The 15,034-nt window shown below is 36.2% G+C and overlaps 1 protein-coding gene across 6 annotated transcripts in view; it reads left to right on the top strand.

Moving 5' to 3' along the window:
* TTLL7 (tubulin tyrosine ligase like 7) overlaps positions 1-15,034 on the top strand; it is a 143,552-nt gene that overhangs the window by 81,365 nt on the left and 47,153 nt on the right. For all 6 annotated transcript variants that reach the window (XR_015254825.1, XM_086717406.1, XM_025912128.2 and 3 more), the window contains exons 11-15: positions 419-566; positions 652-725; positions 1,744-1,879; positions 8,370-8,456; positions 13,177-13,375. Coding sequence is in view for 5 of the 6 variants with exons in the window: in XM_086717406.1 (XP_086573532.1) it covers positions 419-566; positions 652-725; positions 1,744-1,879; positions 8,370-8,456; positions 13,177-13,375 (644 nt within the window). In the remaining variant the exon portion in view is untranslated. The remainder of the gene's footprint in view (positions 1-418; positions 567-651; positions 726-1,743; positions 1,880-8,369; positions 8,457-13,176; positions 13,376-15,034) is intronic.

Below are 15,034 nucleotides of genomic sequence, written 5' to 3'. Positions count from 1 at the left end.
CCTGGGAGTACAGAACCTCAACTACAGGGAGACCATTATTCAATGGATGATTAGATGAATATGATGTATATGAATATATATATATATGTGTGTGTGTGTGTGTGTGTGTGTGTGTGTGTGTATTTAATTTTGGAGAGACAGAGAATGCAAGCAGGGGAGAGAGACAGAGGGGTAGAGAAAGAGAACCTTAAGCAGGCTCCATGCTCAGCGTGGAACCTGATGCAGGGCTTGATCCCATGACCCTGGGATTATGACCTGAGCCAAAATCAAGAGTTGGATGCTCAAATGACTGAGCTACCCAGGTGCCCCTGAATATAATAAACATTGATTCATATTCCCACGTTGTCTCTTCTTTTGCTAATTCTCCTCATAGGAATAAGATCAGGGCTTATTTGAATTCCTATGTTTTATATTTTAGGACCAGTGATAAAAGGAGAAACTTGGCCAAACAAAAAGCTGAGGCTCAAAGAAGGCTTTATGGCCAAAATTCAATAAAAAGGCTCTTACCAGGTTCCTCAGACTGGGAACAGCAGAGACATCAGTTAGAGAGGCGGAAAGAAGAGTTGGTATGAAAATTTTAACAACATACCCACAATTTGAATTGCATAATTCATTGGTCAGATTTTATTTGTAAAATGTCTTCATTTTTAGAAAGAGAGACTCGCTCAAGTACGAAAACAGATCTTAAAAGAAGAACATGAAAATCGACATATGGGGAATTATAGGTAACTGTGTTTCCATTTTCTTATAGATGGAAGAAGTAAAGTGTCAAAACAACTGTTCTACATTTTTTAACCTTTTAGACTTATTTTGAGCACTGTTTGTTTCATTCTTGCTAGCTAGCTTCCTGGATGTTTATATGAGGTCTTTTAAACCTGATACTATCCTGTGGCCTTATTTGCTTATAATGAAGTATTTTGAGAAAGTCAGGTTTCAGGTCTCCTAGTTTTCTTTCTGTCAGTTCAGAGTGATTGCTCTACTTTGGTTAAACTTAGATGTGTCACGAACCAGGCAAATAGTGAAAATGTTTGAAGGAGGCAGGTGTGAGACGATCCAGAGGAGCGTGGACTGTGTCGAACTGGAACCCTTCCACGATATCCTTTGACAGGATAAAAGAGGATCCCCCCCCCCCTTTTTAAATTCCTTGTGTCCCTGGAAAGACTGCCCCACCTCCCAACCATTAACAGAATTAGGAGGATTTGGGGCCACAGAGCTTCTCACACTCTTAGTAAAACATTCTTTCCTGCCTTAACATCCTCAACAGCAACAATGACAACACATTCCTCTCATTCTACCTTTTACTCTGTTCTCTCCCTCAGAGAGGCAAATTCCACCACCCCAAAAGAGAACCTCAGGATTAATGCCTGCATTCTTGTATGTCAGTAGCCACACTATACATGCACAACTTCCAGATTATCGCTCATTACCTGCTCACTCTCATGAAGATCTGTATTCCTTCAATATGCCCAGTTGTAATTTTTATCCAACCACTTCCCCACAAAAACCCTTATGCTATGCCTTCGGGATCTTCATTGTTTAATGACCGTTCTCTAGATAAACTTTAATTTGCGTAGGTAAACAATGACAATTTGTGAATTTCTTATACCTGCGTTCATCGTTATTTCTAGCACCTAGTAAAATGACTGGCAGAGTAAGTGGTCAAAGAGTATCTATGTAACTGACCTTAACTCTTGTACTACGATAGCTTCTTTTAAACAAGTTGGTTTGTCTGATTTATTGTAGACGAATTTATCCTCCTGAAGATAAAACTCTGCTTGAAAAGTATGAAAATTTGTTGGCTGTTGCCTTTCAGACCTTCCTGTCAGGAAGAGCAGCTTCATTCCAGCGAGAGCTGAATAATCCTTTGAAAAGGATGAAGGTAAAGGAATGAATGTTTATAAAGAGAAAAATGAATGAAGCCAAACAATATGTTTTTAAAAACAACCCACCTTAGTCCCACATATAAAAACATTTTAGTTTTAAGAGGCATTTCCCTTCTATTTTAACCATTGGTAGCATTTCATAACCAACCAAGTGATTTAATAAATTAGATGTCTAACAGGACAAATTATGTAGCAGAGAATGTTGATATTATATTGTAATATCAATCTATTGTAACATGCCTTCTCACAGAGGCGTGTATATATAACTGAATAAAAAAAATCCATTGAATTAACCTAGTGGTTTGTGATGCTCTTGTTATTTGGATTGTAACTAACATTATACAGTATTTTTCCCTGATATACTGCATAGACCTGGCATATGGGAAGTAATTAAAACACACACACGCATACACACCGAGTAATCTGTTTACCAAAATGTCTATTGGTTTTCTTTTGTAGCATAATAAACCATTTATTTGCTCATATTCTGTACTCTTGGCTAGTGTCAGTTGAGTGGCTCTTTGTTTTGGCTTACTTGGAGTGAATCATATAGTTGCTTTTATCCGGAAGCTTACCTGGGCTGGAAATGCAGGAGGGTTTCACTCCTATGTCTGCTGCCTCAGTTAAGATAGGTGGAACATCTGGGGAGCTGGCTGGATGTTTCTTTCTCTCTACATGGTCTCTCAGCAGGGTACCTAGATCCCATAATATGGTAGCTTGGAGTTCTAAAAGGAAACATTTCAAGAGGATAAACCCAGTGTGCAAGTGCTAATCAAGCCACTGCTTGCATTGTGCTTGCTAATGTCCCATTGGATAAGTAAGTTTATGTGGACCTATTAAAACTGTTAGTACTTTATATTACTGTCATTTCATTACAGTGATAACCTCCATTGCTTGGATACACTGTTATATTGAGTGATTCAAAAGTCATGATAAAGTTTATTATAGATAGATTTTGCTATGGGCTTTTCACTCAAATTCTGCGACAGAAGGATATAAAGCCACTTTCAATCTGGCTACACCTAAAAGACAGAAGCATAAGGAATAATGTCTACTGCAATGTTCTTTTCCTCTAAAAGTGTTTCTTTTGACATACGCAGATGTTTCCACCATTAGAATTATATTCTGTGGCCCATTTGCTTTTCTTTTTTTTTTTTTTTTTTTAATTTTTTTTTAACGTTTATTTATTTTTGGGACAGAGAGAGACAGAGCATGAACAGGGGAGGGGCAGAGAGAGAGGGAGACACAGAATCGGAAACAGGCTCCAGGCTCCGAGCCATCAGCCCAGAGCCTGACGCGGGGCTCGAACTCACGGACCGCGAGATCGTGACCTGGCTGAAGTCGGACGTTTAACCGACTGCGCCACCCAGGCGCCCCGCCCATTTGCTTTTCTTGATCAAGACATGGGAGACTTTGTTCATTTTCCTTCACCTGTTCTGCACTGTTTTTTGTCTCTCCTGTGGACACAGCGTCTGTTTCATCTTGTCATTACTCTGTTCCACAGCCCCACTTTTTCTGCTAGAAAGCCTAGGGATTTTGGAGCCAGATAGACCTACATTCAAATTCTAGTTGCCCATGCAATAATTTTGTAACCTTAGACTAAACTATTTGATCAATAGTTTCCTCATCACTAATATAGTATTGTTAAAACTATACTTGACAGGTTAGTTGTTAAAATAAAATTGAAGTGAATTAAAGTAGTCTGCGTAAAGTACTTGGCACATAATAAATAGGCTTCAAATCTTAATTCCTGTATTTGGATTCTTCAAAATCTAGTTTAAATGTCACCACTCTGCCTGTCGTATTCCATTGATTTGTGAACCTCTTCTTACACAAATATCATACTATCTGTAGTACTGTTGCTTTTGACTTTTCTAGGTCCTTTATGCTTCCATATAAATTTTAGAATCCACTTGATTCTAGATTTTGATTAATTTTTATATTACAAAGTGGTTGCTGGGATTTTAATTGGGACTATGAGGAATCTATAAAATAATTACTGGGGAATTAACATCACTGAGTCTTCTGATCCATTAATATGATATATTTCTCCATTTACTTGAGTCTTTAATTACTCATCTGTGCTTATAACTTTTGGTATATAATTTTTGCACATGCTGAACTAAATATTTTTTAAAATGTTTAGTTTGAGAGAGAAAGAGTATGTGAACAAGGGAGGGGCAGAGAGAGAGGGAGAGAGAGAATCCAAAGCAGGCTCTATGCTGTCAGTGCAGAGCCTGACATGGGGCTTGATGTCACAAACCTTGAGATCAAGACCGAGCTGAAATCAAGGGTCAGACGCTTAACCAACTGAGTCACCCAGTTGCCCCTAATTAAATTTATTCTTAAGTATTTGATGTTTTTGCTACTATTGTCAATAATACAGTTTTCAATTTTTTTCATTTTTAAATTTGCTTCCAGGATGTAAACATATGATTATTTTTGTATGTTGTCCTTATATCTAGTAATTTTTTAGTATTGTATTTTTATTAACAGCCACCTCAAATTAATTTCTGGTTTTAATTTGGTTATTTATTTATATATTTATTATTTATATATTTGGAATATATACTATATATTTGGAAGTTTGTTGCTTAATTTTCATACATTAAACATTTCTAGTTTTATTTTTGTTAAAAATTTCTAGTTGATTTCATTAGTGTAAGAAAACATTCTGATTTCAATATTATAAAATGAATTGATACTTGCTTTAACTCATAGACTACTTATTTTAGTGAATGTTCCAAGTGTACTTGAAAATAATGTGCTGCTACAGGTATTGGCTATAGAGTTTTATACATGTCATTTAAGTAAGTTTGACTATTAGCGTTGTTCAGATATTCTATATCTTTCCTAATTTTTTTGGCCTACTTGTTCTAGCAGTTACTGAGAGATTGTTAAAACTTCCAACTGTGATTGTGGATTTCATTTTGTCAATTTTTGGTTCATATACTTTGAAGTTATGAAGGTGTTTCTCTAATTAATTCATTTTTTAAAATTTCTTTGTTATAAAGTGCTCATCTTTCTCTTGTCATATTCTGTGTCTTAAAATTTACTTTCTGTGACTAATGTAGCCGCACTAGTTTCTTTCTTATGGTTACTGTTGGAATGGCATATCTTTTCCATCTATTTATCAACTCATCTGTGTTCTTATATTTAAGATGTCTCTGGTAAATAGCATGTAGTTGGGTCATATTTGCTTTAAAATTCAGTCTGACACTATCTGTGTCTTGATCATTTCACACATTTACTGGAATAGTTGGGCTTGTTTTCTCTCTTACCTTTGTTCTGTATCCCATCTGTTCATTATTCCTTTGATGTTCCCTTTATTCTTTTGGAAAAATCAATTATTTTTTGTTATGTTATTTTGTCTTCTCTTTTGGCTTTTTGTTATATTTTTAGCATAATGTTTATAAAAGAAATTACAACATACATCCTTTCATTATAATAATCAACCTTGAATTAAGGACCGTAACAATTTCATTTCATTTAGTGACTCCCTCTGACTTTGTGCTGTTAACATATATTTTACTTTTACATATGTTATAAACCTTAAAATACGTTGTTGTTAGTGTTGTCTAAGCAATTAGTGGTCTTTAATAGTTTTCTAACTAGCTTTTCCTATTTATTCACATTTATACCCTTTCTTGTATTCTTCATTTTTTCATGCAGATCCATGCCTCTAACAAGGGTTATCTGTCTTCAGTTTGAAGAAACTTACTTTAGTACTTCATATTCCTTCATATTCCTTTTATTTTATTTTATTTTTTTAATAGAAGAAAATTTGGCATACAACATTGTGTAAAGACACATTTACATATTTAATATGAGCCTAGAGCCCAATTCAGACTCTGTCTCCCTCTCTCACTGCCCCTCCCCCACTTGCGGGTGTGCACGTGCTCTTTCTCTCTCCCCTTCAAAAATAGACATTAAAAAAATATTTAAAAAAATTGGGGCGCCTGGGTGGCGCAGTCGGTTAAGCGTCCGACTTCAGCCAGGTCACGATCTCGCGGTCCGTGAGTTCGAGCCCCGCGTCGGGCTCTGGGCTGATGGCTCAGAGCCTGGAGCCTGTTTCCGATTCTGTGTCTCCCTCTCTCTCTGCTCCTCCCCCGTTCATGCTCTGTCTCTCTCTGTCCCAAAAATAAATAAACGTTGAAAAAAAAATTTAAAAAAAAAAAAAAAAAATTATAAGACATTAAAAATAACAGGAAAAAGTGACCCATAATAAAAAGGAAAAACACTTTAAAAAGCAGGTCTATAAATGATCTCCATGTTAAAATTAACATACAAGGATTTTAAAATAAATACTACACACATATTAAAGAAAATATACATATAAATAAAATTGATTAAAAATGAATAAAATGAATGGAAGATGCAGAATTTCAACAGAGAAATGAAATTTCAAAAACAATTGAAAATATTTTTTCAAAATACAATCAAATACTGAGCTGAAAAATACAATAAAAAATTAAGAAACGACCAGATAGGCTTATTGCAGACTGGGCAGAGCAAAGATATATCAGTTGGAAATTATCCAAACTGAAGCACACAAAAAGATAAAAAAAGGAAAAACAGAACAGAGTTTCAAAGATAGATGGAATGCTGTCCAATGATCTAATATACATGTAATTAGAGTCCCATAAAGAGACAAATACAAAATAATGAAGCAGAAATATCTGAAGAAATAATGGAGGAAAATTCTCCAAAACCAATAGGATACATTAATCCAGAGCTTTATCCCACTAGAATCTCTCTGTCTATTATAGACATGGTCTCTGCCCTTCTGTGTGCAGACTAGACAAATGATCCCAAAGTAGAAAGTGGCTACTCATGTCTGCTTAACTACAAGAACTTTCCCCCCTCTGGTATTCAGTTTCTTTTACATTCCTTTTAAATTTTTTTTTTTTAATGTTTATTTATTTTTGAGACAGGGAGAGACAGAGCATGAACGGGGGAGGGTCAGAGAGAGAGGGAGACACAGAATCTGAAACAGGCTCCAGGCTCTGAGCTGTCAGCACAGAGCCCGACGCGGGGCTCGAACATACGGACCGCGAGATCGTGACCTGAGCCGAAGTCGGACGCTCAACCGACTGAGCCACCCAGGCGCCCCTACATTCCTTTTAAACCACAGCTTTCTGATGTCTTTAAAAAAATGTGATTGTTTAATTTATCTTTTTCTAGCTGCTATAATGAAAGTATTAGTTATTATGACCTTTTTTCTCTTAAGCAGAAATAGAACTCTGTGAGTTTCTTTTTCATTATCTTGTGTTGCTGTCATTGGAATTCATTGTAGGATTATTATTTAATCAAAACATTATAACAAAAGTATTTTGGTATTTTAATAGCTAAACTTTATTGGATTGGGATGAAGAGTAACTTATTTTACAAATTTCCATTGTACCATGAGATTTCTATATTTTCAAAAACCTTTTTTTAAGGGACACTGAAATATGTCATAATACATAAGTGAAGATATGATATATTTATAGGTTGAATAAATAACTCAAAGAAACCATAAATTATACCTCTTTCAGTGTAGGTATTATATCATATTTCTCTGGTTTGCTCAAACATCTACTTCAGTATATGGTTTTATAACTTTTCCCTTTGACTTTAAAATGAATCTAGAAGAGCATAAGAGAAGATACTATGCCCATAGAATGAAAACTTTTGATAAAGATACTCTTTCATAAAGATACTCTTGAGCAATAGTTAAAATAGTTAAATAGTTAAAATAGTTAAAATTTTGAAAGAATTTTCGTTAAATTGTGCCCATTAACCAAATACTAACATTAGATTGTTCTAAATGAAATTATTAGGCCAATCATCAATTTTCTGCCTGAAGTTGTAATATTATTTTGCACTAATTAAATAGAAATAATTGAAGAAATTGTGCTTTGGAAACTAGAGTGTACTTTTAGAAATTTTAAAATGTTCAATAAGCTAATTTATTGAAGTATTGTACTCTAAGATTTTAGTAGTGTACTAGAACCTAAGGATACATTTATTTATGATATTAATACATTATAGATTTCAGGTATGTATTTTTTATATTGCCAGATTTTAGTGAAGTTTTCTTCAAGAGATTTTTTCCATGACCCTTTATTTCTCCTTTGATCTGAGCAATCTTCATTTAATAGTTCTAGGACTCTTTGTTGTACACTATTTTTTTTTTTTTTTAATTTTTTTTGTTAACGTTTATTCATTTTTTTGGGACAGAGAGAGACAGAGCATGAACGGGGGAGGGGCAGAGAGAGAGGGAGACACAGAATCCGAAACAGGCTCCAGGCTCTGAGCCATCAGCCCAGAGCCCGACGCGGGGCTCGAACTCACGGACCGCGAGATCGTGACCTGGCTGAAGTCGGGACGCTTAACCGACTGCGCCACCCAGGCGCCCCATGTTGTACACTATTTTATGGAGATTAATGAACTTGGAAAAATTCTAGAGTTCATTAGTGACCACAATTTTAATTTGTTTTTAAGGAGGAAGATATTTTAGATCTTCTGGAACAATGTGAAATTGACGATGAAAAACTGATGGGCAAAACTGTCAAGCCTCGAGGACCAAAGGTACAGTACCTCTACATTCTTGTTTCCCTCATTTTTTTTTTAATAGTTTCCCTCATTTTTTTATTCTTTCCCTAATGCTAGTGAAAACCCTATAAATTAGGGCCAAGAGGGACTTAGAACTAGTACCTTTATTCTATATTCTGTATTACGTTTTTCTCATATCCTAGACTTACAATGATCAGAGATGTGTAGCATTATAGATAAGGCAAATCATGACTCTGGAAATCCTCATGGGAAGCCCCACTTATTGTTGACCTGGCAACATTGAAATTGTGTTCGTTAAAATAGGTATGGTTTCTAGGAATAAACAGGAAGCTGTCATGCAGGCAGAAATGAGCAGGTGGTTGCTTTACCTTCATCTGCTCTTTAGTGATGATAGCTACATGCTATTTTTTTTTTTCATATGTCAAAGTCCTTGCTAATAGAGTAGGAAAATATTGAGTTTGTAAAATCTTGGAAACATTTTTTATTTTTTTAAAATGTTTTTTGTTTGTTTTTAGTTTATATTTCTGCAATACAAAGCTATCTCTATGTCCTTACACACATCAGCATGCTCTGTCATGTTTTCATGCTTTTTTCATGCCTCTGGAATGCCTTCCTATTTAAAAAAATCATTCATTACTCGACTGATTAGAGATCCCCTTCTAATCTAGCTGACCCCTTGCTGCCTCTGTGTAATCTTCCCTCACTCCCCTAGTTAGACTTCCTTCTTCTGCTTCTTCTGCTGTGCCACAAGTAACACTTCGTAGAGCAGCTGGGACAGTTGTGTGCATATTCATATTTAGTATGAATTTGTAAGTTCTTTGAGGGTAGGAAGCGTGTTGTCATTTTTATACCTCTAGCACCTAGTACAGGGTCTGGTACTTAGAAGGTTGTCAAAAACCATTAGTTAAATTTGTTGAATGTGTCCACCAAAACCTTATTGGCTGGTGGAAGAAAAAATAGGTGCACCAAAACCCACGTATATTGTGGCAAGTGGTGTAATAAAGGGAGAGGAAAGGGCGACACTAACGTAGAGAAGGATTGGTAGACTATGAATGGCCTCGTAAAGGAAATGCCAATTAAACTCGGTCTTGAAAAATGAGTAATGCTTTAATCTTTTACAAGCAGGAGAAGGAGGGGCACCTGGGTGGCTCACTCCGTCGGTTAACCATCTGACTGGCTCTGGTCATGATTTCACGGTTCGTGAGTTCAAGCCCCACGTCAGGCTCTGTGCTATGAGCACAGAGTCTGCTTTGGATCTTCTGTCCCCCTCTCTCTCTCTGCCCCTCCCCTGCTCCTGCTATCTCTATCTCTCTCGCTCTCTCTCTCAAAAATAAAATAAACATTAAAAAAAAAAGAGCAGGAGAAGGAATGTTCAGGGTAGAGGAAATATTTAAGGCAAGGACATGGAGGTGTGACATTGCATAGAGTATTGGAAAGAAAAGAAAGAATTTGGAATGACTCAAATGGAAGATTCCTGAGGAGTAAAACAGTGCAAGATGAATCTGGTGAAAAATATGTATCCGGTGGACAGCAGAGACCTTGGATCTTAGGCACCATTCTTCTGAAATATGTACTTTATACTGAAGAATTGTGGAAGATGTTGTTGATAATGCCTTTGGAACAGATATGTTTTAGAGTATCTGTAAAAGTGAATAGTTTTTAAACTTTATGTATTAATTATTGCAATTCAGCAAACCAGTTATGAGACAACTCGGGGACACAATATTTATGTTAGAACGACAAATGCAAAGGCCCTGAGACAGCCTTCTACTGTCATATTTTTCTTTGCCTCATCAAATAAGGCTTCTCATTCAAATAAAAATAGAAGCTCCTGGAGGGCAGAATTCATATGATGTATTTTTTTCAACCCCTCTTATTTCTAGGCAAGTGGTGGAAATTAACTGTATTTGTTGAAATGAAATGAAATGGTTGGTTTCTGTAGTTATTAATATCAGTAATATTTCCAAGTGGTTGAAAGCTGCATAATCGGTCTGAAGTAAAAGCATTTTTATAACTTTTAACTTTATGTACACTGAGGGTCTGGGCTGAGCCAAACTTCAAAGCAGGCTTTCCTTTTTAGAGGGATGACATCACAGGGATGCCTGGGTGGCTCAGTCGGTTAAGCCTCCAACTTGGGCTCAGGTCATGATCTTGCGGTTTGAGTTCGAGCCCCACATCAGGCTCTGTGCTGACAGCTCAGAGCCTGGAGCCTGCTTCGGATTCTGTGTCTCCCTCTGCCCCTCCCCTGCTCACACTCTGACTCTCTCTGTCTTTCAATAATAAAAAAACGTTAAAAAAAATTTTTTTTAAAGGGATGATATCACATGCTACACATTAATTTCCAGTGTGTTTATAGTAGAAGAATAATTGAAGATAGTGCAGGTTAAATGAAATGCGTACTAGGAAAAATAATAATTTTCCCTTATTTGAGAAACTAAGAAATATTAATTAAAAGGCGCCTGGGTGGCGCAGTCGGTTAAGCGTCCGACTTCAGCCAGGTCACGATCTCGCGGTCCGTGAGTTCGAGCCCCGCGTCGGGCTCTGGGCTGATGGCTCAGAGCCTGGAGCCTGTTTCCGATTCTGTGTCTCCCTCTCTCTCTGCCCCTCCCCCGTTCATGCTCTGTCTCTCTCTGTCCCAAAAATAAATAAACGTTGAAAAAAAAAAATTAAAAAAAAAAAAAAAGAAATATTAATTAATGATATAAATAATAAATACCACATAAAGTATTAGCTATTAGCATTGTTCTTTTTTTTTTCAGCTGAGTGGTAGGGACATAAATATTTGTTTCACTAATCTTTCTGCTATTTATATATTTTTATGTCTGATCCAATTCATAATAAAATTGGACATAAAACTAAGTAGTATGGTTTGCGTCCTAAGTCAATGCCACTTTACAGATTCCATTTTGTAATTGAGGCACTGTTCAAACTTTATGCTGCTATGACTTCTTATGAATTATTGCTTGAACAGTGTGTTGGTCAAAAAGTCCCAAGTGCACATATGACACAAAGGTTCAGCTGTCTGCTTCCCCTTGTGATTCTTTATAGGATCAAATAACTCATTACGTAGTCAGCTCTTTAAGAAACCTTAAAGCTGTTTGCCTACATGAAAGAGGGCATTACTAGCAAGCCCGGTCGTGCCAGTGTTTCTTCTGGTTCTGTGAGACTTCTGAAGAAACGTGTTTCCTGTAGAATCCATATTCCCCAGGACTGTCAGAATGTTTGATGATTGTGTACTAGTCAGTGTTTGCATATATATCTCTCTGAACATTGCCAGTGCTCAGTAAATATTAGACTATCAAAAGGAAAGCATACTTTGAAATACAGGTTGGTACCTTAGCGTATGAAATTACTTTCCTGCTTTTGTTATTTTTCATCCTGTGGAAAGGCAGTAACTTTAAGAGGATCACGCTTTGGCTCACTGTGTATTCCAGGCACTTCATGAAATGCTATTTCTCTCTTTATCTTTCATCCTACACTGATGCACAAGAAGATATACCTTGATATTTCAGTGAAATCCCACGGTAACCAAGGATTTCATTATGGTGTATGCTAACATCAAAGCATTTTTGTTTAACAGAGAACAAGAATCTAGTATACAACTACAGGCACCTTTCCCAGCAGGAGTAAGAGGCATATGGTTTGTATAATAAATAGTCTCCTAAAATGACTAAGTCAGAAAAATGTCTTGTTCTTGGTTGTGCACATTCTTTCTGAAGTGAAGCTGTCCCACTCTCCTTTTATTCCTTCGGCTGGCATCATTGGAGACATATTGATTGGGAGGTTGGGAGACAAGTAATTCTAATGGAGATTTTGGAACATAATACCATTTTGAATCATTACAGATTTTCCCTTGTTCTTGGCACCTGTCCTCCAAAAATTCATGCCATATTGATTTTTACATTATATTATTATTTTTTTTTATGTAGCATGGGCAGTGAAAAGCAGTGTTACTCCATTATGGCCATACCTATATGTCATAGTTAGAAATCCTATGAGAAAAGACAGGAATTGTTCATGACCAATATGGAAAGTAGATAATTAACTAAAAATGTTTATTTGTGAAAATATCCACAGCAAATTAGACATGTGAGGAATACCTTGCTTCTTGTTACACGTTATCTGAGTGGATAGGCTCATAGACTCTGTTTTATGATATGACCTTACTCGACTTACAGTGATTTATGTTACTTTACTTATAGTGGTTTAACTGGCTGCTGCTTTCTTACCCTTTTTTGCCTCTCTTCCCCTTGCCTCTCTCCTTCTCTCTTTCTCTCTCAGAAGCAACATACATTCACACACACAATTATTGAGTGACTCTGAACATCAGTGGTACAATAAAAGTACATCTTCGTGTTTTGATGAGTACTAAGTCATCTCTTTGTATGGAATGAAGAAAAGTGGTTATGCAGAATGATTACGTTTCCGATTTTTATATTTTCATATCAAATATTTTCTTTTATTTTGTTATTCTGTGTGAATACTCTGGTCATTTATTCAAATCATGCAGAAACAGCATTCTCCTCGTTATGACTGAACTGTATCGTTTAAGAAGGAATATTTTGCAGAAACGAACAATTAGTGAATAGCACTGTAGCAGTCATACTTGGGGGATTATCAGGCTTTTGTGAAAAACAGCAGGCATAAACAGGAAATTAAAAATAGTAGCTAATCATGCTAATAGTTTGTTAATTTTTTGAATTCTAACAGAATAACACATTTCCCTCTATTTTAGCCTCTGTCCTCCATGCCTGAGAGCTCTGAGGTAATGAGAAGACAGAAATACTATAGCAGTGACAGCAGTTATGACAGTAGCAGCAGCTCTTCGGAATCAGATGACAATGAAAAGGAAGAATACCAAAATAAGAAAAGAGAAAAACAAGTTACGTATGACCTTAAACAGTCCAACCACTACAAGTTAATTCAACAATCCAGTAAGTTAATTTCTTCTAATTTAGTTGTTATATGAAGAATTATGGAACTGAAATTACTGAACTCAATAAAAGACCTTGGGCCAAATGAACCCTTGTCGTGTGTGAGGAGACCTGGATTCTATCCCGCTTCCTTCTCTAACCGGACCTGGGCACAACCCACAATCCCTTTCAGGCTCTGTAGATAGAAAACAAAAGGTTTGAGTCAAGGATCTCTTACAGGCCATTGTCTTATATTTCATAGTTTTTGTTAAGTGCTAGATTTTTGCATGGATTTTATAAAACGTGCCTCATGGCTGCTAATCTGCTAATTCATTCTCTTTTAAGAGAGAATTCTCTTTTAATTCACACTCTTTTAAGACAGTATGTTCTCTCATTCCATTCCCCATTTTCCCTTCCTCCTGGTCACCCATTTTAGTTTATATTCTCACCTATAAAAATGTGTATCTCTCTAGGCATTTGACTTGATCATCAATTCTGTGAGCCCACAGAATTGTGAAATAGTTAAAGTTTTGTTCCCTCATTTCCATCAGGGCTAAACACTTATGTGAGGGCTTTTGGGTTGCAGCAAGTATTCAGGAGAGTAGCCGACCAGCTGCTGTGTTGTCTTCTTTCTGGTTTCCTCTTTTCTCTTTCTTCTTTTATTTCTTTTCACATTTTCGCTCTCCTCCATTCTGTCGTTCATTCCTTCCTTGATTTCAGAGGTGTCCACAATTCTTCTTTCATTCCCAAATGTCCAGTGTGGTATTGCTCTTTTCCCAGGCTCATTGGATACTCCAGTGCAGGGCTTTTCTTAACTCCCATCTCTGCTGTCTCTCCCTTGTTCTCTGTTGTCCCAGGGCGCTACTAAAGGGACCAGTTCAATCATGCAGTAAACACAACTGTGAGCCTTTGTTGATCTCCAGCAATGGTTTGTTTAATATGTTATTTCCCTGGTATCGAGTGGATTTTAAACCTGGCCTTCCATACTTTGGCACATAACATAAGGAATACAGCACAAACATGAAAATGTTTAATTATTCTTTTACCAAATTACCATGAAGATTTTTAATGGTCTTTCTTTTCTTTTTCCTTTACTTTCTTTTACTGAATTATTCCATAAATATACATGCTAATATATGTCCTGTCTTTGAGAGTTTATGTGTTTGGAGGGAACATAATGCATTATGTTCCATTTCATTTATTTAATTACTCATTTAAGATGTTTATTGAGCACTTGTTCTAGAGTTTGCAAGCTATTTTATCAATTACTTCCTTTTTTTCTTAAAGACACCTTAAGTACTTTCAATATGTCTATACGTAAGGAGGGCTCTGTTTCTCTTTTGGAAGCTGACATTGTCCTGCCTAGATTTCATCAGTTTTTTTTAAGCCCTCTTCAGTTGCTTAAGGTGTGCATTCCTAAGAGCATGAGCCGACAGAGGATAGCGTAGAGAATATGTTGCTAGGATTTCTATAGCTCTGAGAGTGTTCTTTGTTCTCAGACCAACAGGCTAGTAAATTGAGATCAGAAAAATAGTGTATTAAAAATGTTTTTAAGTGTGAATTCACATTTTAAACACAGCTTACTTCAGTTACATGTCTTTTTCTTTATTAGTTATATTTTATTTTTATAGTCATTAGGAATTACCTCAAAGGTTTAAATTTGTTTTGTATTCTGTCTTT

Source organism: Puma concolor, chromosome C1 (assembly GCF_028749965.1).
Source record: "Puma concolor isolate L17-30 chromosome C1, mPumCon1.1.hap2, whole genome shotgun sequence".
NCBI lineage: Eukaryota > Metazoa > Chordata > Mammalia > Carnivora > Felidae > Puma > Puma concolor.
Note: the sequence above shows the minus strand (reverse complement) of the source record. Positions and strands in the feature narration are given on the sequence as shown.